We start from the raw sequence: 22,278 nt of genomic DNA on the forward strand, positions 1-22,278 counted from the left end.
AAAGTTATATATAGTTTGAATTAGTCTCCAGTATATTGCGCTGTTTTTTGCCACAGACTGGATCCAGGAGCCTAGGAATGAAGAGATGGAAATGTGACTGACACCACTCACTATTAACCCTAGTGACTCACTTTCAAAATTTCTGCTTCCTGCTCCATTGACTTTAAGCTTTACTGACATACAGGTCTTAGTCACAGAGGAATGAATGCTTCCACCTAAGAAATAGCAATAATTCTATTGAATCAGAAGACTCTTACCTAGCCATTTTGAGCTCCTCATGCAACTGAATCAATAGACAAAACAGGAAGTTATCATACTTGATCCTGACTTTCCAGGGGAAATTGGGCTATTACTTCACAATACAAGGAAGAATAAGCCTGGGATATGGGACATTCCTTAGGATATCTCTTATTAATAAGAAAAACTGTAATAATAATATGTGGAAAACTGTAATAGCCCAAACTAGCCAGAACTACTAATGGCCCAAATTCTTCAGGAATAAAGGTTTGGGCCACTTCACAAGGAAAAAAGAACCATGGCCAACTAAGGTGCTTGCTAAAGACAAAGGGAATACAGTATGGAAAGAAGAAGACAGTTATAAATACCAGCTATAATCATGCGGCCAGTTCAGAAATGAGGACTGTAATTGTAATGAGAATTCCATCCTAATTTTATTATAAATATGTCTGTATATTTATTAAGATGCTTTATTCCATTTTTATTACCTTATTATATAATAAGATATATGGACTTTACATCAATATTTAAATATTGTTAGTTTTACACTGTAAAATTTTACTCTGAGAAAATCAGGAGAAGAGTCAATATCACTCAAAGAATATATGTCCTGTTTGGAATAAGGGATTAGTGAGTTTTTATTTATATACAGGATAGTTGTGTCATGTAAAGCAAAACTATGACCTTGTTATTGTCTATGTTTAGAGAGACTAAGTATGGTTTAAGTACCTGCTTATGTTTGCCAAGTTGACAAGTGGTGGAGTAATGATGATTAAGGTGTTGACTTAACTAGACTATATGATGCCCAGATAGCTGGCAAACATTATTTCTGGGTATGCCTGTGAGGATGCTCCTGGAAGAGACTACAATTGTTAGACAGAGTAATGATGATCCTCACCAATATAGGTGGGTATCAGTGCAATCAATTGAGGCCTTGAATAGAACAAAAAGACAGAGGAAGGGTGAGTTCACTCCCTGCTTAAGCTAGGACATCCTTCGCTGCCTGCCATCAGACATTGACATCCCAGATTCTAGAGCCTTCGAATTCAGACTATGACCTACACCCTTGGCTCCCCTGGCTCCCAATATTTCAAGTTTGAACTGAATCTATACCACCAGCTTTCTTGGAGCTTGCAGACAGCAAATCACAGGAATCCTCAGCCTACATAATTGCATAAAACAATCCATAATAAATCTCTATTGTCTATCTATCTATCTATCTATCTATCTATCTATCTATCTATCTATCTATCTATCATCTATCTATCTATCTATCATCTCTCATCTATCTCCTCTTGGTTCTGTTTTTCTGGAGAACTCTGATACACTAGAGTTGTATCAGAATACAGCTTGTCTTCTACAACTAATACAAATTGTCTTCTACAACTAATGGACAGCCTCGAAACATTTTGTTATGCTCTCAAATGCTTTAGGAATTATCAACAAATTGCCTGTCATCTCCTCAGGGAGAGTCTCAAAAGATTAAAAAATGCATAAATTGTTCTCACTGTGCCATGTGAGAAACACATGAAGGAGTCAAGACAGAGGCTTCATTACAGGTAAAAAAAAAAAAAAAAAAAAGATAAGAATAGGTAAGAATGTTTCTTGTGGTGCCATATGTTACAGATATCTACAATGCTTCAATGACATTGGAAAACTGCCACTTTAATTTGATGACATAACCATAGTAAAGTGTGACAATTTCTGATTCATTTCTCCAGGATTTCTGTTACTCAATAATGCCTAAGCAGAAATAACAGTGCTCCATTTTTTATATAACTTTTAAGTATTTTACATGGTTTCACAGGCTGAATGCTATAAGCATCTTTGAAACATTATCATGATATTGTTTCTAAAGTATTCATTTTACATAAAATATTCTTCTCTAATTAAGGCCAAAACTTGGAGAAAATAAAGCCCAACTACAAGTAGATAAATATATTTTTAATGAAAGAATGGAGAAACTGCAACTATTTGGTCAGTCATGTTCATGTCCTTCCAAATGCTTGTTATTTAGATGCTCTAGGCTCTTAGACCCCTTAACAATAATTTAACACTCAACGATTGTTTAAATAAATGTGTAGATATGATTGTTTTATCACTTCTTGATGAGACAAAAAGGGGGTTTCTACCTTACATTCGAATGTGAAAAGCATTATTAAAAATTATGAGGCTTTTTGGGTAATCATAGGCACAGAAAAAAACATTTAAAAATATAAGAAAATAAAATTAGGAGACTGCTAAGTACCCAGTTTTAGGGAACAATACAATTTTCAGAAAGTAATTCAATTTCCACTAAGAGTTGACAAAAGCAGATATTATTTCCTCAAAGACTGTAGCTTTAAAAAATGCAATTGATGTTCAACAAAGGCAGCAAAATATGAAAAAAGAAATCTGGTTCTTTCCACAGAATTCCAAAGATGGTGAAAGGAAGCTCATTTATATTTCCTTACCTAACAAGAAAACAGGTACTTATCAACGATATTATTTGCCTTTCTAAATTGCCAAACTGTACAAAACAAGCAAACAAAATACAGGATTTATGTTGCTCATCACTGTATTTGCTAAAGATATTTATCTAACTTTTCTATCTACTGCCACACATTACCATATATCTAATATGAGAAAGATGTGTTCATTGAGTCAGGGTAGGATAGGAGGAGGTCATAATTTTATTTAAAAAAATAAGTTCAAGTAACATGTAATCATCTTTATATTTAATGTAACACAATGGCGTGTCTTTATTTTTTCATAGCTCACTCTGAGATTGCTGTCACTATAATTTTCATTGTAAACACCATTTTCTTTCTTTTCTTTTTCCAAAAAACATTGGGGCTTGCAATTTTTTTAACCAATAATAATAATCTTAGGTTATCATGCCCTCCATCTCCTGCTCTAGTATATTCTAAATCTATGGGTTACTGGGGGATATTTAGATATATATTTATTCGATTATACATATGTTTATTTGTATTATGTGCTATACCATATTTCCTAGTTTCTGTGGCATGCATGTCCAGAAAATTTTTAAATCACAGCCAGAAATCCACGTATATCTCATGTTTAGTGTGTTTATTTTGTCTCTGTTATTGTGTAACAAAGTGACTTTTAATCATTTCTTTAGTCTATAATATCTTTTTATCCAAAAAGGAGCTTTTACTAGTTTTCGTTATACAAAACCAATATGAAGGACCGCATTTTCTCCCAATTTGTTCAGATTTCCTCAAACTCCCCTAAGATTTTGTATGATAAAACAAACTTAACGTTCACATTCAAATTAGCATTTCTCAATTATATTGAGAATAAAACTATGGGAAGATTAATGTTTTAATAAAGTTTATATAATTTATTTAAAATATTATTAAATTCGTTGTGAAAAATAGGTAAGTAATCCAAAACAATAGCATACCGATTACCCAAGTATAGTCATGAATTGGGGGAGGGGAGAAGAACCGCCCTAAGTTGCAAGTATTACATCCTACTTGACCTGTGACTCACCTAGGCATCATTATGGTCCTGACAAAGAAGTTAATTCACACTCAGAATAATGTATGCATACATATGTAAAAACAAACAAACAAACAAACAAAAAAAACACCTCTTTCTAGTAAGGCACTGTCACAATTAAAACAAATAACAAGAAGAAAACTCACAATATACTTGATATTTTAGAACTACTTCTAGGCAGCAAAGACACATTGAATCACTTAATCTTCAGTCATCCTTCCCAACAATTCTGCAATGACATGTTGGTTCTGGACATAAGAACAAACAGTTTTAGATAACTTACACTATTTGCCTAAAATAGCCTTTCAAATATGACATAAATTAAGATAAAGTGTAGAATATATCTATATCCATATATTTCCTGGTATTTTTTGCTTTGTCTATACAAATAATTGCCACTGTCATCTGTTATGCTGCTCTGACTCATATGTCTAATGTCTGTCAACTCTATTAAAGTCTCAGCTGTACCACCCGAAGAGATACGGGTATTCACAGGATGATGTTTTGAAGCAGATGGTTTTATGCATTTTTGGAATCTGTGACAGAAATTTTTTATATAACTAAAATTGTATTATGTCATAATAGTAATTGTAATCTATAAATATGACCAAACTCTAAAAACATAGTACAATAATTGTTCACATATCAGATATCCACAATATTAACAATGTTTTTAACTTTAAAATTTTTCTTTATATATCTATACAGACATGAATATCTGTCTATATCTCTTTCTCTCTCTCTCATATGATTCTATCTGTTCATCCATAATCTATCTGTCTATCCATTATCTATCTATCATCTATCTATTCATGTATCTCATCAGAGTTTCTCAACCTTAGCACTATTGATATTTGGGGTTGGGTATTGCAATGGACTGATTATTGATTATAGTAGAATGTTTAGCAGCTTACTGGCTTCTAACCTTTAGATGCAACAGTGGCCCACCCCCAAATTGTGATAAATAAAATGTCTCTAGACGTTAGAAAATGTTTTTGGGTGAGTAAAATCAAAAGCAACTGAAAACTGCTGATCTGTCTTATCTCTTTCTTGAATTATTTAAACTTGTTTTTATTTGTGAGAGGTATGTTTTCAAATGTCGCAAATTGTGAAATTTAGGTATATCTTATGTTAGCTTTACATACTAAAAAATTTCTCAGGTGATGATAGAGGAAAGCTATTGACTATGCTGACGTCTCTATCACAATAGGTTTTCTGATGAACCTGGATGGAACAACACAATCTGACAACAGTGAATGAATTCATTCTTACGGGAATCACAAATATCGCTGAGCTGCAGGCACCATTATTTGCGTTGTTCCTCATGATCTATGTGATCTCAGTGATGGGCAATTTGGGCATGATCGTCCTCACCAAGTTGGACTCCAGGTTGCAAACCCCTATGTACTTTTTTCTCAGACATCTGGCTCTCGTGGATCTTGGTTATTCAACAACTGTGGGACCCAAAATGTTAGTAAATTTTGTTGTGGATAAGAATATAATTTCTTATTATTTTTGTGCAACACAGCTAGCTTTCTTTCTTGTGTTCATTGGTAGCGAACTTTTTATTCTCTCAGCCATGTCCTACGACCGCTATGTGGCCATCTGTAACCCTCTGCTATACACAGTAATCATGTCACGAAGGGTATGTCAGGTCCTGGTTGCAATCCCTTACCTCTACTGCACATTCATTTCTCTTCTAGTCACCATAAAGATTTTTACTCTATCTTTCTGTGGCTACAATGTCATTAGTCACTTCTACTGTGACAGTCTCCCTTTGTTACCTTTGCTCTGCTCAAATACGCATGAAATTGAATTGATAATTCTGATCTTCGCAGCTATTGATTTGATTTCATCTCTTCTGATAGTTCTTTTATCTTACCTGCTCATCCTTGTAGCCATTCTCAGGATGAATTCTGCTGGCAGACAAAAGGCTTTTTCTACCTGTGGAGCCCACCTGACAGTGGTCATAGTGTTCTATGGGACTTTGCTTTTCATGTACGTGCAGCCCAAGTCCAGTCATTCCTTTGACACTGATAAAGTGGCTTCTATATTTTACACCCTGGTTATCCCCATGTTGAATCCCTTGATCTATAGTTTACAAAACAAAGATGTAAAATATGCCCTACGAAGGACATGGAATAACTTATGTAATATTTTTATTTAAATTTTGTACAATATGATTCCTATAAATTAGGTTATGGGCATGAATTTTTGCTGTGCATACTTCCAGAAGACATAACAAGCATAATCGATTCAACATATATTTACATATGTCTCATACATAATAGGCTCTTCTAATTGCTATACATAGATTAATAAACAAAACAGTAGAAATCTTTGCCTTCCTTGATGGATAGATGAATTGTATTCACAATAAGTCCATTTTATATAACAGTAGAATGTGCACGATAGATATAGACAAAGAAAAAAGGGAGACAAGGAAAGCTAGTATGCTGGGTGGCAGTAGGAAACGGTCATTACAGAAGGGAGTTACGAGGATTCTCGTGTTTTTATCTGCTATTGGAATAAAATTTACAGTGTGTATGTTTCTGTATGTTTCTGTTTGTGTGTTTTTGTGTATATAAGCATTTTCCTTCTGTTTTAGCCTTCACACTTTTTGCCTGACATTGCATTTAATACTGGTTGTTTAGATGACGTGATGATTTTAAGTCTTATAAATGTGCTTGAATAATTACTATTCCGAATATTAGGATCCTACTCTTTCCTTATCAATGCTTTTATTTCTACATGTAAGTCTGTTAACTGAACATACTTTGTAGCTCAATAATCGGTAAATTCTGATTAGCACCTGATTTTGTTTCAGTTAGCCCATTCTGTTTACATAAGTAGATATATCAATTATGCTTAAGTTTAGAAGACATCCATAGAAATTCTCAGGTTTATTCTTTTTCTCTAGTTGTTCTTGCTTAATAATTGCCTTTTTCACAGATTTTCCTGTTATTTATCTAAAAAAAAAGTAATAAACTGTGGTTAAAATTTGTGTTCCAGTTGTTTTTACATCTTTGAGTAGGAGGACCATTCTATGATGAATTAACTTTGTAGTCTCTCACTCAGTTGACAATTCATAATTTCTATCAATATGCACTATATCGAATGCACTATATTTTCATGTACTTCACTGTTTGATTGCATCAGTTGATTTTTCTACTTGTACAAAGCAAATAAAAGTAATAAAATGCACTACACCATACTCTATCTATCTGCTGGCTATTACAGATGTCTTTTGACAGTTACAGACTTTCACCATGCAAGTGAGGTCTGATCTGTATGCAATGATATCGTTATCTTGCCTTTTGAACATGGTTGCTTTCCTTAACTCCATACATTTTCTTATGTATTTTGATTTCCTTTATTCTTTTTAATAATCCTAAGAATTTATTGGAAGTATCAGAGTCTACAATATTTTCTTGGTTCACAATCATAAAATAAAATCCCATGTGCAGCCAAAGAAACACTAATGAATATATCTCATTGGAATAAATTAAACATTGCAGAGCACACTGTCATGTGAGGATAAATATTATCATATTGTTGCTGTACTGAAAATGAATCTTTAAGATGGTCATAGAAATTACCAGGTAATAATAATATCTCACACTTACTATTGTATTATAGAGATTCTACATGTCTCAATCAATTTAGCCATCACAGCAGCTCTGTGAGGTAGGTTCTACTAAAAATTCCATTTTTAAGGTGATAAAGTAAAGCCTAGATACAGTAAGTTGTCAGAGATCACCAAGGTAATGAGTAATAGAATCAGGCTTTGTTGTATTTTTTTGTTTGTTTTAAGAGACAGAATCTCCCTTTGTTGGCAAGGTTGGAGTGTAGTGGCATAACCATAGCTCACTGCAGCCTCAAATTCCTGAGCTCAAGGAATCCTCTCACCTCAGCCTCCTAAATAGCTGGGACTACAGCCATAAGCCACCAATGCCTGGCCTATTTTTGTATTTTTCATGGAGACAGGGTTTTGCCATGTTGCCCAGGCTGGTATCAAACTCCTGAGCTCCAAGTGATCCACCAACCGCAGCCTCCCAAAGTGCTGGGACTTACAGGCATGAGCCACAATGCCTGACTCTATATATATTCTCTTTCTCTTTCTTTCTCTGTCTCTGTCTCTGTCTGTCTGTCTCTCTCTCATTTTTTTAAGACAGGGTCTGGCTCTGTTGCCCAGGCTGGAGTGCAGTGGCATGATTTCGGCTCACTGAAACCTCCGCCTCCTGAGTTCAAGCAATTCTTATGCCTCAGCCTCCCAAGTATCTGGGACTACAGGCATGTGCCACCATGCCCAGATAATTTTGTATTTTTAAAAGAGGTGGGGTTTTGCCACATTAGCCAGCCTGGGCTTGAACTCCCTAGCCTCAAGTGATCGGCCTGCCTCAGCCTCCCAAAGTGCTGGGATTAAGGACATGAGCCACTGCACCCAGCCCTGTTTTGTCTCTTAATGTCATTTGTATGCTTCACTGATGTTACCCTGAGATGTGACAGAGCAAAACCTCACTTTGGCAGATTTGGTATTAGAAGAGAAAAAGAGCAGAGGGGTCAATTATAGGAAGAATACGTGCTGGGGATCCATTGTACCACATGGTGTTTGTAGTTTATAATATTGAACTTTTTACTTGAAATTTGATGGAAGAACCAATTCCAAGTGTCTTCACCACACATACACACACATATACACATAAACACACGCACACACATATGCAGGGTGAACTATAGGTGGTAACAGATGTGCTAATTAATGTTATTTTAGTAATCATTAAACAATGTATTCATATATAAAATTATCACACTGTGCACCTTAAAAATATATTTTTGTCAATGAAATATTTTCAAATAAGGAAATAAATGAAAGCAGTGAACTATGTGACACATAAAATTAATTTACAAAATACATAATCAAAAAGAAAATTGACTCAGAAATGTAACCTTATCAGTCCATTTTGACATTTTGTAAGAGTGTCTATGCTCAAGTAGAAAGCCATCAAAAAGGAGAGTTTGAGTAGAGTTGTAATAAATTGCCGAGGATGAGGATAGCAGAAATTAGCATTAAGTAGTCAGTAGTATGCTGAAGACAAAGAAATAATCAGGCAGATTTTCTTTATTTCTATCCTAATAAGTTCAACCATCTTTGAGAAAGAAAGATTGAGGTTGTTTTCTTAATAGGGGAAAGGACCCTCCTAGGAAAAGATGAGGAAGGACGATGACAATTTGGCAAATCCTTGGACTCCCTGGACACAGAGTAAATCACTATTGAGCTGAACAGGCATGTCACAAGGTAGAGAAGTTTAGGAAGTCATGAAACAGGAGGAACTATATTCTAATTTCCAGTATATGTGATTGACGCATCTTGGAACAATGAGGACCACATCATTCACAATGGCATGTGGTGTTTTCCCCATTTTCCAGTGTGTTATATTTGAGCATAGGTTGATATCATGTGTAGTTAATCTTACCTTTATAAGTTCCCTGATGAGGATGAAACTATTTGTATATTCTTTAAGTCCCAGCTAAAACACTAGGACACATGATATAATATGTGAAATAATAATAACAGGTACCTGTGGCCTGTGGGGGTCAGATTTAGATCTCAAACAAATTGCCTAACATTATACCCCAGAAAACAACATTTAAAATAAAAAAAAAATCAATCCTAAAATTATCAGAAGGAAACAAAAAAAGATCAGAACAGAAATAAATACAGTAAAGAATAGAAAAAACATAGAAAAAAATAACAAAAATAAGAGTTGGCATTCCGAAAAAATAAAATTGGCAAACTTTCAGCTTGGCTAACTAAGAGGGAAGAGTAAAATAAAATTATAAGTGAAAGTGGAGCCATTACAACTGATATCTCAGAAATAAAATGGATGAGGGACTATTACGAACAATTATATGTCAATAAATTGAATAATTGAGGAAATGAATAAATTCCTAGCAAAATACAATCTACCAATATTAAATCAGACATAAATAAAAAGCCTGAAAAAAAAAAAAAAACATAGAGATTGAAGTAGTGATATGGTTAGGCTCTGTGTCCCCACCCAAATCTCATCTTGAATTGTGATCCCTACATGTCAAGGGAGGAACCTGGGGGGAGGCGATTGGGTCATGGGGGTGGTTTTTTCATCCTGTTTTTATGATAGTGAGTGAGTTCTCAGGAGGTATAAAGGTTTAAATAAAAGTGGGGCACTTCTCCCTGCCCCCAATGTCTGTCTTCTGCTGCCTTGTAAAAAAAAAAGGTGCTTGCTTCTCCTTTACTTTCTACCATGTGTCAGGCCTCTGAGCCCCAGCTAAGCCATCATATCCCCTGTCACCTGCAGGTATAAATCCAGATGGCCTAAAGCAACTGAAAAAACACAAAACAAGTAAAAATAGCCAGTTACTGCCTTAACTGATGATATTCCACCATTGTGATTTGTTTCTGCCCCACCCTGACTAATCAATTAACCTTGTGACATTCCTTCTCCTGGACAGCAAGTCTCTGGAACTCTCCACAGAGCACCTTGTGACTCCCGCCCCTGCCCACAAGAGAACAGCCACCTTTAACTGTAATTTTCCACTACCTACCCAAATCCTATAAAACTTCCCCCCACCTATCACCCTTTGCTGACTCCTTTTTCAGACTCAGTCTGCCTGCACCCAAGTGATTAAAAAGCTTTATTGCTCACACAAAGCCTGTTTGGTGGTCTCTTCATATGGATGCACATAACACCACGATTATAAGTTTTCTGAGGCTTCCCCAGCCATATAAAACTGTGAGTCAATTAACTTCTTTACTTATTAATTACTCAGTCTCAGGTAATTCTTTAAAGTAGTTTGAAAACAGATTAATACAGAAGATTGGTAGTGAGAGAAGTGGAGCATTGCTATAAGGATACCTGAAAGTGTGGAAGCAATTTTGGAACTAAGTAATGGGCAGAGGTTGGAACGGATTGGAGGGCTCAGAAGAAGACAAGATGATGTGGGAAAATCTGGAACTTCCTAGAGACTTGTTGAATGATTTTGACCAAAATGCTGATGGAGATACGGACAATGAGGTCCAGGTTGAGATGGTCTCAGATGGAGATGAGAAACTTATTGGAAAATGGAGCAAAGGTCACTCTTGCTATGCTTTAGCAAAGAGACAAGTGGCATTTTACCCCTGCTCTGGAGATCTGTAGAACTTTGAACTTGAGAGAGATAATTTAGTCTATCTGATGGAAGACATTTCTAAGCACCAGTGTGTTCAAGATGTGACCAGACATTTTCTAAAAGTGTATGTTTATGTGTATGAAGATAGAAATGATCTAAATTTTAAAATTATGTTTAAAAGGGTAGCAGAGCATAAGAGTTTGGAAAACTTGCAGCCTGACCATGCTGTAGAAAAGAAAAACCCATTTTCTGAGGAGAAAGTTAAGCCTGCTGCAGAAATTTGCGTAAGTGACTAGGAGCCAAATGTTAATAGCACAGACAATGGGGAAAGTGTCTCCAGGGTATTTTACAGATCTTCATGGCAGTCCCTCCCATTACAGGCCCAGAGGCCTAGGAGGGTAAAATCATATACTGGGCCAGGCCCAGGGCCCCGTCACTGCTCTGTGCATCCTTGGGACTTGGCACCCTGCATCCCAGTTGCTACAGCTTCAGCCATGGCTAAAAGGTGCCAAGGTGCAGCTCAAGCCATTGCTTCTGAGGGGGCAAATCCCAGGCCTTGATGGCTTCCACCTGGTGTTGGGCCTATGAACCTGGAAAAGCTGCAGGCACTCAATGCCAGTCCATGAAAGCAGCTGCAGGGGCCCTACCCTGCAGAGCCACAGGGCTGGAGCTGCCCCAGGCCTTGGGAGCCCACCCCTTGCATCAGCATTCCCAGGATATGAGATATTGAGTCAAAGTATATTATTTTGGAGCTTTAAGATTTGATGACTTCCCCACTGTATTTCATGCTTTTACGGAGCCTGTAGCCCCTTTTTGTTGGCCAATTTTTCCCAGTTGGAATGAGGACATTTACCCAATTCCTGTACTCTCATTGTATCTTGGAAGTAACTAATTTGTTTTTGAATTTCCAGGCTCATAGAGAGAAGGGATTTTTGCCTCAGATGAGACCCTGGACTGTTGACTTTTCAATTAATGCTGAAATGAGTTAAGACTTTGGGGGACTGTTGAGAAAGCATGATTGGTTTTAAAATCTAAAAAGGACATGAGCTTTGGGAGGGATCAGGGCAGAATGATATCTTTTGGCTCTGTGTACCTACAGTAATCTCATCTTGAATTGCAATCTTTATGTGTCATGGGAGGAACCTGGTGGGAGGTAATTGGATCATGGGCAAGGTTTCCCCCATGCTGTTCTCTTCATAGTGAATGAGTTCTCCCCACCCACTGCTGCCTTGTAAAGAAGGTCCTTTCTTCTCCTTTGCCTTCTACTGCAATTGTAAGTTTCCTGAGGCCTCCTCAGTCAGGCAGAACTGTGAGTCAATTAACCTCTTTCTTTTACAAATTATCCAATCTCAGGTAAGGTTCTTTAGAGCAGTATGAAAACAAACTAATACAAATAGTAATTAAAAACCTCCCAACAAGGAAAGCTGTGGGTCAGATGTCTTCATGGTTGAATTCTACCAAACATTTAAAGAATCATTACACATCATTCTAAAACTCTTTCAAAAAATAAAAGTACAGTAGTCCACTTAATCCATAGAAGATACCTTCCTAGACTCCCAGGAAATGCCTGAAACCATGGATAGTACTGAACCTGATTGCCATAAATCAGAACACGTTTCTGTCTGCCTCCCATAAATTTAGTGGCTCTTTCATCTTAACTAAGCATTTCTTGATATGTTTGGCTGTGTTCCCACTCAAATATCATCTTGAATTGTAGCCCTCAAAATCCCCATGTTTTGTTGAAGGGACCTGGTGGGAGATAATTGAATATGGGGGTGGCTTCCCACACTGTTCTCATGGTAATGAGTAAGTCTCTTGAGATCTGATGGTTTTATAAGCGAAACCACTTTTGCTTGGTTATTCTTTCTCTTGTCTTCTGCCATGTAAAATGTGACTTTTGTCTTCCACCATAATTGTGAGGCCTTCCCAGCCACATGGGATTGTAAGTCCGTGAAACCTCTTTTTCTTTATACATTACCCAGTCTTGGGTGTGTTTTTATCAGCAGTGTGAAAAGGAACTAATACAGTAAATTGGTACCAGTAGAGTGGGTCACTGCTATAAAGACACCCAAAAATGTGGGAGCAACTTTGGAACTGGGTAACAGGCAGAGGCTGGGACAGTTTGGATGGCTTAGAAGAAGACAGGAAAATGTGGGAAGGTTTGGAACTTCCTAGAGATTTGTTGAATGGCTTTGATCAAGATGCTGACAATGATATAGACAATGAAATGCAGGCTGAGGTGGTCTCAGATGGAGATGAGGTACTTTGTTGGGAACTGGAGTAAAGGTGACTCTTGCTATGTTTTAGCAAAGAGACTGGCAGAATTTTGCCCCTGCTATAGAGATTTGTGGAACTTTGAACTTGAGGGAAATGCAAGATACATTAGGGTATCTCGCAGAAGAAATTTCTGAGCAGTAAAGCATTCAAGAGGAGACTTGGGTGCTGTTAAAAGCATTCAGTTTTGAAACGGAGACACCATAAAAGCTCAGAAAATTTTCACCCGGACAGTGGGATAGAAAAGAAAAACCCACTTTCTGAGGAGAAATTCAAGAAGGCTGCAGAAATTTGCATAAGTAATGAGGAGCCAAATGTTAATCACAAAGACAATGGGGAAAATATTTCCAGAGTATCAGAGACCTTCGTGGGAGACCCTCTCATCACAGGCCCAGAGGCTTAGGAGAAAAATGTGGTTTCCTGGGTCAGGCCCAGGACCTCCTTGCTGTGTGAAGCCTAGAGACTTGGTGCCTTATGTCCCAGCCATTCTAGTAATAGCTAAAAGGGGTGAAGGTACAGCTCAGACCATGGCTTCAAAGGGTGCAAACTCCAAGCCTTGGCAACTTCCATATGGGCGTTGAGTATGTGGGTGCACAGAAGTCAAGAGGTGAGGTTTGGGAACCTCTGCCTAGATTTCAAAGGATGTATGGAAATGTCTGGATGCCCAGGGAAGTGTTTGCTGCAGCAGTGGGGCCCTCAGGGAGAACATCTCATTGGACAGTGTGGAATGGATATGTGGGGTTGAAGCTCCCTCACAGAGTCCCCACTGAGGCACTACATAGTGGAGCTGTGAGAAGAGAGCCACCATCCTCCACTAGACCCCAGAATGGTAGATCCACTGACAGCTTGCACTGCAGACACTCAATGCAAGCCTGTGAAAGCAGCCAAGAGGGAGGCTGTACCTTGCAAAGCCACAGGGGTGGAGCCGCCCAAGACAATGGGACCCCATCTCTTGCATCAGAGTGACCTGGATGTGAGACATGGGGTCAAATGAGATCATTTTGGGGCTTTAAAATTTTACTGCCCCCCTGGATTTTGGACTTGCATGGGGCCTTTAGCACCTTCATTTTGGCCAATTTGTCCCATTAGGAATGGGTGTATTTATCCAATGCCTGTGCCCCCATTGTATCAAGGAAGTCAGTAACATGTTTTTGATTTTACAGGCTCATAGGTGGAAGGGACTTGCCTTGTCTCAGATGAGACTTTGGACTGTGGACTTTTGAGTTAATACTGAAATGAGTTAAGACTTTGAGGGACTATTGGGAAGGCATGATTGGTTTTGAAATATGAGGACATGAGATTTGAGAGGGACCAGGGTGGAATGATATGGTTTGGCTCTCTGTCCTCACTCAAATCTCACATTGAATCATAGACCCCATAATCCCCATGTGTTGTGGGAGGGACCCAGTGAGAGATAATTGAATCATGGGGGCAGTTTTTCTCATTCTGTTCTTGTGGTAGAGAATAAGTCTCACATGACCTGATGGTTTTATAAGGGGAAACCCCTTTCATTTGGTTCTCACTTCCTCTCTTGTCTGCTGCCATGTAAGACATGACTTTTGCCTTCTGCCATGATTATGAGGCCTCCCCAGCCACGTGGAACTGTGAGTCCATTAAGCCTCTTTTTCTTTATAAATTACCTAGTCTCAGGTATGTTTGTATCAGTAGCGTTAAAACGGACTAATAGACTTATCAAATATTGCGTTTTGACATATGACAGCAAAACTAGCATGAATTTCTTTTCCTTCTTCACGATTTCATAGATAGAAGATTTGTTCTTACCATCAATGTTAGCAACCTTAGCATACATGTTGTTTTCTCTCCTCAAATGAAGAACTTTCATGTTTCACTTAAAGGAAATACTCCATGGCTTCTCTTTGGCATATCTGAACTGACAGCATAACTACTCTGGCACTTTGGGCCATTGTTAAATAAATAACGGTTACTTGAACACTGTAACAGTTTACCTGATGACTGAAAAGGCTACTAAGTGTCTAAATGGGCAGGAAGTGTATACAGTTTACATATGTTTAACAAAAGAATGATTCTATCCAGGGAAGGATGGCTTGGGACCCCACAATATTTCCTCTTGCTACTTACAGTGGCTCTCAATTTACAATGTATGAAGCTTATTTCTGGAATTTTCCATTTGATATTTTAAAACCACAACTGAAATATCAGAAAACAAAGTCTCAGATAAGGAGCGACTACTGTACAGGAAATACTTTCAAACACATTTTACATGACCAGTATCACCCTGGTGCCAAAGTCAAAGATACTGCAAAAAAAGGAAATGACAGGCCAGTATCTCCGGATAACATATATGTAAAAATTTCCAAAGGATAAATACTGGCAAAGCAAATTCAACAACATACTAAAATATTATAAATCCTGACCAAGGAAATTTATCCCTAGCATGCAAGAATGGTTTAACATACACAAATCAATCAATGTTATATATCACATTAACAAAATGAAAGATAAAACCACATGATGTGAAAAAAGCATTTGACAAAATTCAACATTCTGTTTCAACAAAAACTTCCAATAATTTAGGTATAGAAGAAAATTATCTCAATGTCACGAAGGTAATGTATGAAAACCCCACATCTAACATAATCAATGTGGAAAAACTAAAACCCTTGTCTCTATGATCTAGTATAAGTCAGGGATGCTCACTCTGGTCACTTCTATTCATCATAGAAATGGAAGTACTAGAAAAAGCAATCAGACAAGAAAAATAAATAAAATTCATATAAATCAGAGAGGAGAAGTAAAATTATCTCTATTTTCAGATAGCATGATCCTTTATGGAAATACTTCCAAAGACTTCACAAGAAAACACTGTTAAAGTAAATACCTGTATTCAGTATATTAACAGGATAAGAAATAACATTTTTTTTACATAAAGGGAAACCTAACCAAAAGAAGAAATCAAGAAAATAAATCCACTAACAATAGCACAAAAAATACTTAGAAATAAATTTAGCCAAATAGTAAGAGATCTGTACTCTTATAACTATAAAACGCTAATGAAAAAATTAAGACACAAATAAGTATTTTCTAGATTGGAAGAATTAGTATTGTTAAATGTTGTCCATGCTACTCAAAGCAATATACAGATTCAACACAATGCACATTCAAATCCCAAAGGCATTTTTCACAGACATTTAAAAAACTATCCTAAAATTCATATGAAACCACCAAAGACCCCCAAAAGGCAAAACTATTCTCAGAAAGGAAAACAAAGACAAAGGCATCATGCTTTCTGATTTCAAATATTGCAAAGCTACAATAATCAAAATAGTAAAGCACTGGCATAAAAACAGACTTAAACAAATGGAACAGAATAGACAGCACATAAATAAACCCAAACATATACAGTCAGCAAATTTTTGACAAGGACACTAAGAGTTCACAATGGATAAATAACAGTCTTCAATAAGTGGTGCTGGAATACGTAGATTTCTATATGGAAAGAAATATAATTGAACTTTTATTTTAGACCATACACACAAATAAATTCAAAACAACTAAAAGACCTGAACCATGGACCTGAAAACCTAGCACAATTTTGAGGAAAGATAACAGAAAATTTTGTTTATGCTGGCCTTGGCAATGACTTTTTGAGTACCACACCAAAACTTCAGGTTAAAAAAGCAAAAATAAATACATGGTACTTTATCAAACGAACAATAATTTTCACAGCAAGTAAACAGTCAGCAAAATGAAAAGATAGCCTACGTTTAAGACAGAGTTTGCTGTTTGAGTCAAGCCATGTTATTTTCCTCCTAAAATAAATTTCAAGAAAGAATAAAATCAACACTTTTAAGAGGTATATTTCTTAAAAAGTCAGACATCTCCCCAGCATAACCACAATGTCTCAGAATCCAAAATTTCTTGATACACAAATGTATATGAAAATTAGAGCAAGGCTTCAAGTAGAAATAGAAGCTAGTTCTTAGTTCTGCTCTTTTTTCAGAACCTCAAGTTTGGATTATGGCATTATTAACTCTCTGGTATCTTCTACCCACCTTATTCCAGGCATCCAAAGCTACGTCGTATATGTGAGGGTCTCAAGGGAGAGAGAACGTTCTGTCTTCTAGTGGTAAAACAGCTCTGGGTTTTATCATTGCAGGATTCTGAGACAAAGACATTGTTTTTAACAATAAAAGTTTTGATGAAAATCGGAAAAAATTTTGTTTAGAACACATAAAATAATCAAAAGAAAATCAACAAACAAGAAAAAATAAAAATAGGCATACATTGAGACATTTTAAAAATAATATATACAAATGGCCAAAAAGTACATGGAAACATGTTATCATTAGTCATCAGGTAAATGAAAATTACGATCACAATAAGATACCAGTTTATTCCATTTTCCATTTCTAACTTAAATAGTAAAAAATATTTCTATATCAAATTTAGCAGCAATGTGGAGAAAATGGGACTCCAAAAATTACTATTGGTAATGTAAAATTCAATAATTTTGGAAAACTGTCAGTTTCTTCTAAATTTAAATATATATTTACACTATGATCTAGTAATTTTACTCAGATCTATAACAAAGAAAAATGCATGTGTCCACAAATATTTTTGTATAGGAGTATTTATAGTAATTTTTTAAAAATTTTTATAGATTTGGGGAATACAATTGTAGTTTTCTTACATCCCCAAACTGGAATATACATCAATTGGGCAATGGATAGAAAACTATGATATAGTCACACAATGAAATACCATGTACCAATACAAACATGGATGAAGTTCAAAAGCAAAATACTGACTAAAAGAAGCAAGGTTGAGAGCATGAATTGAACATTTCAACAAACATGAAATTCAAAAACCAAGAAAATATGTCTAGGGATAGCAATCAAAGCAGCAGTTGCCCAGTGATGGGAGGATAGTGTTGTGAGTTGAGGTAATAGGAAAATTATTCTATGATAGAAGCGTCCTAGGATCTGGGGATTATAGAGTACAAGGGAAATGCCTGGTTTTGAAAATATTCTACATAATGATTTAGTAACTAAGTACAAATAATTTTTTTCAACAACCATTTTGTTGAGTTTCAAATTTCACTGTGTACATTTTCCTCAATTCTTTCACATATTGAAGCCATGGAGGAAGAGTACACAGATGAAATGTTACGGGAAAGGAGGCATACAATATTTTACTAGAATTTACTCCCAATAAGGTTATACTGAACATTATCCAACAGTTGTGGGATCAGCTCAGGAAACACTACCATTAAAGAAAACACTACACAATGCATTACAACAATTGTTACAGGTTTTCTTTAGAAAAAAAAGACACACACACATACATGTATGATATATATGTCATATGATACACGTGTGTGTATATATATATCACTCCTTTAGATATGAGGCTTTAATTTCAAATCTTTCAATATCAATGAGATTCCAGGAAAATTACAGTTTATCTGAGCTTGAAGCTCTCTCAATATGTATTTAGTAGACTGAAATAAATAGAATGGCTTTTAAGACTTATGAAGTTACTGAGAAAACCCTGAACCTCAAAAAATTTCTAACTGATATTACTGCGCCTGAAGATAGAAAAATCAGTCATTTGCATATTTTTTGTATTATTTCTGCCCTAATGTTCAGCCCTACATTGTTACATTCAATATGAGAACAGTAATATCTTACATGTGTGGGTTAAATAATACATTCCAACCTACTGCCTACCATATATTTTAATAAATTCAAAGAAAAAATTCCATTTGATGATGATAGTATCATTTATGAGTTCACCATTACTTTTATAACTCTTTCAGATTTAGTTAAAAGTTATGTCAAAATATTTTCAGCTGTTACTTATAGTTGGCTCTGTGTGAGTGAGTGAATACCTTTATGTCATGTGGTTCTCCACAGAACTGTAGAGACCATTTATTGTTGTTGTTTCTTTTCTTTGAGATATCCCTTATGTATCCTCTCTGGTGAATGTGTAGGGTGTCCTAGGTAATTAGTAGGCATAAAAAGACAACATTTTTAAGTATCTCAGATAATTTGGGCAAAATCATTTGAAGGAATTACACATTTCTTCAGAGAGTAACAAAGAGAGGAATAAAATTGAACTCATATCATACACATAAATTCACAACAATAAAAAGTACTTTTAGAAGAAAACATAATGTCAAACCATTATTTCTTCCTACCCAAAGCACAAGTAAACTGAGAGAAGAAAATTCAACTCATTAAAGGTGAGACGATAAGAATTGGCATATATTTTCATTATCACCCAGGGTTGGTCATTTCTTACGACTACTAACTTCTGATATAGACACATAAATGGTCAACGAGAGCCGATTCCTCCAAATACACTACAAAACTTCAGTATCATCTCTGCTAATTGGAGTTCTCTGGACTAATATGGTGTTAGAGAGCACTAAATCCTATGAATTGAACAGATGACCTATACCTATTTGTTTTGTGAGAGTTGAATGTGATGTTTAGATATTTCAAGTAAAGAGGAAGTTAAAATCACCTAAAAAATTTATAAGTAAGCTTATCTGTTAGAATGCATTAAGGTTATAATTTTTAGAGAAAATACAGGTAATGATATCCAGGTTTGAAAAATAACAAATATTATATTAATATATAATTTGATATTTTAAAGAGAATATTTTATAAGTATTTTTATGGCAATAGTTTACAAACTAAAAATAATTTTAATTTAAGGACACCAAATGCAAAAACTTAAAATATTTTTAGTCCTTTCTTTTTCCTCCTGGGCTGCTTCTGTCTTTGAGGGGTTTTGTTTTGTTTTTTTAACAATGGGCATTAGAATCATTTAGTAGACTGAAATAAATAGAATGGCTTTTAAGACTTATGAAGTTACTGAGAAAACCCTGAACCTCAAAAACTTTCTAACTGATATTACTGTGCCTGAAGATAGAAAAATCAGTCATTTGCATACTTTCTGTATTATTTCTGCCCCAATTTTTAGCCCTACATTGTTACATTTAAAATATAAACATTAAAATATTAAAAGGAGACCAGAGATATCCTTTTCCACACAAGAATCATGTACAAAGTGAAAGAGTTCACACTTCTTCAAAAGGAGATAACTGACACTGGATATGAAGACAGACTTAAACACAGGAAGGATTGTTGGGGTGAGCAGACTCAACCCCAGGTGGTGGGGGCGACAAAGTCCAGCGGAGTCAAAGGAATGAGAAAAAGACAGTTTGAGAGAGAAAGTGGGACCAGGGGGCCATCGTGAGTGTGGAGGCTGCCAAGGCCCCAAGCTCTGGGAGCCCATGCTATTTATTGGTGCTTAAACAAACACTTAGTGAAGATGTGGGGGTTGAAAGGAAACAGTGTATCAGGTTAATGAGAAAAACATGGCTGCTTGAGATAATGGGAGTGCTAGAAGCAAAGAGCCAGCAAGTCTAGCAGATGTGCGAGCCCTGCCTCAACTTCTCTCCTAATACTCAGCTTTTCTCCCAACATGCCCCCTTCTGTTTTGTAGAAACCGCCACAGCTATCATTATTAGCATAACATGGCCTCTTTAAATTGAGCAAGGCAATTGCAGGCTGTGCAGCCCTTAACTGCCACTTGGTGATCCAGCTTCATTTTTCTTAGCCCTTATTCAAAATGGAGTTGATCTGGTTTGAATGCTTCCTACTACATAGCTCCCCTTTCCCTTTTACAAGAGGACCCTTAATCCTAGGGGTTGCAGAAGGATGAAGGTCTGTCTTCTGTAACTTCTTCATGCTGAATAGGGGTGATCATACTCCTGCCTACCTATTAGGGTCTCTTGTATTCAGGGTAGAGAGGAGTTCAGTCAGAAAGCATTGGTCCATTAAGCATCTGTAGGTAAAACACTGGTGCTCCAGCAGTTTCTCAGCATGGCTCATACTGGGGGAACCCAGTCCATGGTTGGGATCCATGGGTCCTTCCAGTCTCCTGTTCCATGGTCATACACATTTTGAGGGCATCTACATGCTTTGTTCATCTCCTGCAAAAACACAGCATACCCTCACCCCCACGTTAGTAAATGTACAGAAACACAAGCAAAAACATTTGTGGCTGTAGCTGGGAGGCATGCCATTGCTGAAGCATTTGTAACTCAGCTTCTGCCCTTTGGTTAATTATCATGGGGGTAAAACTTACCATTGATAATGAGAAGCAGGCTTTTTCTGATTAACAGAAAGCATAGAAAAAGCAAATCAAGGCTTATCCTTCTTGTGCAACAGTATAGCAAAAAAACAATCCTTAAGCCTTCAATTTGCACTGTACAGGTGGGTCCACTAGATGCTGTGGTTCATGATAGATCTTCAGATGTTTGGTGGGCACCCACACAGGCACCTGATTGTCACATGGAGAGACAGAAGCAAATCTTCTTCCCATAAAATTATCTTTCCTTTTTCTCAGCTCTTTGTATGTGCATCCCTCTACCATATATCTCATCCAGCCTTTTTATTTTCCTTTGTTCTGTCAAGTGTTGTTTAGCTGCAGTCATGGGTTGATCTTGCTGAATTTTTTCCTCAATTAATTGATGTTCCTCCCATGCTTTTTTGGACATGAAGCATTTACTGTTAAGGTTAGAATCACCTCGTAAAGTAAAAAAGAGGTGAGACATAGCATAGGTAGGAATGCCTAAAGTTGGACAAATCCAATTAATGTCTCCTAATAACTTTTGGAAATAATTTAAGGTTTCTACATTATCTTTTTGAATTTGAACCTTTTGAAGCTTAATAGCACTTTGCTTTACCTTCATTCCTAGATATTGAAAGGGATTAGAAGTTTCGATTTTATTGGGGGCTATAATTAACCCTGCCACATTTATGGTCTTTTATAACCGTTTGTAGCACAACATCAATTCTTCCCTAGTCTCAGCTGTACACAGAATATCATCCATGTAATGGATGATATAACATTTTTTAAACTATCTTCTAACTGGCTTAATAGCTTTCCCACATAAGTTTGACAAATAGTCTGGCTACTTAGCATGCCTTGTGGTAATACTTTCCAATGGTATCTGTCCACTGGTTCTTCATTATTTATGGCGGGAACAATAAAAGCAAATTTTTCATAATCTTGGGCAGCTAAAGGAATGATAAAAAAGCAATCCTTTAG

The 22,278-nt window shown here is 36.4% G+C and overlaps 1 protein-coding gene across 1 annotated transcript; it reads left to right on the top strand.

Annotated features, from left to right (window-relative positions):
* Window positions 1–4,972: 4,972 nt before the first annotated feature.
* On the top strand, window positions 4,973–5,911 carry LOC100600529 (olfactory receptor 8K3). The gene has a single exon (XM_003275282.2). It carries the CDS (start codon window positions 4,973–4,975, stop codon window positions 5,909–5,911), a length of 939 nt encoding a protein of 312 aa, XP_003275330.2.
* The last annotated feature ends 16,367 nt before the right edge of the window (window positions 5,912–22,278 follow it).

This window comes from Nomascus leucogenys, chromosome 4, assembly GCF_006542625.1.
Source record: "Nomascus leucogenys isolate Asia chromosome 4, Asia_NLE_v1, whole genome shotgun sequence".
In the NCBI taxonomy this organism is placed as follows: Eukaryota; Metazoa; Chordata; class Mammalia; order Primates; family Hylobatidae; genus Nomascus; species Nomascus leucogenys.

Coding starts and splice junctions, on each gene's coding strand:
- LOC100600529 (XM_003275282.2), top strand. CDS start 4,973: ATGGAACAACACAATCTGACAACAGTGAATGAATTCATTCTTACGGGA.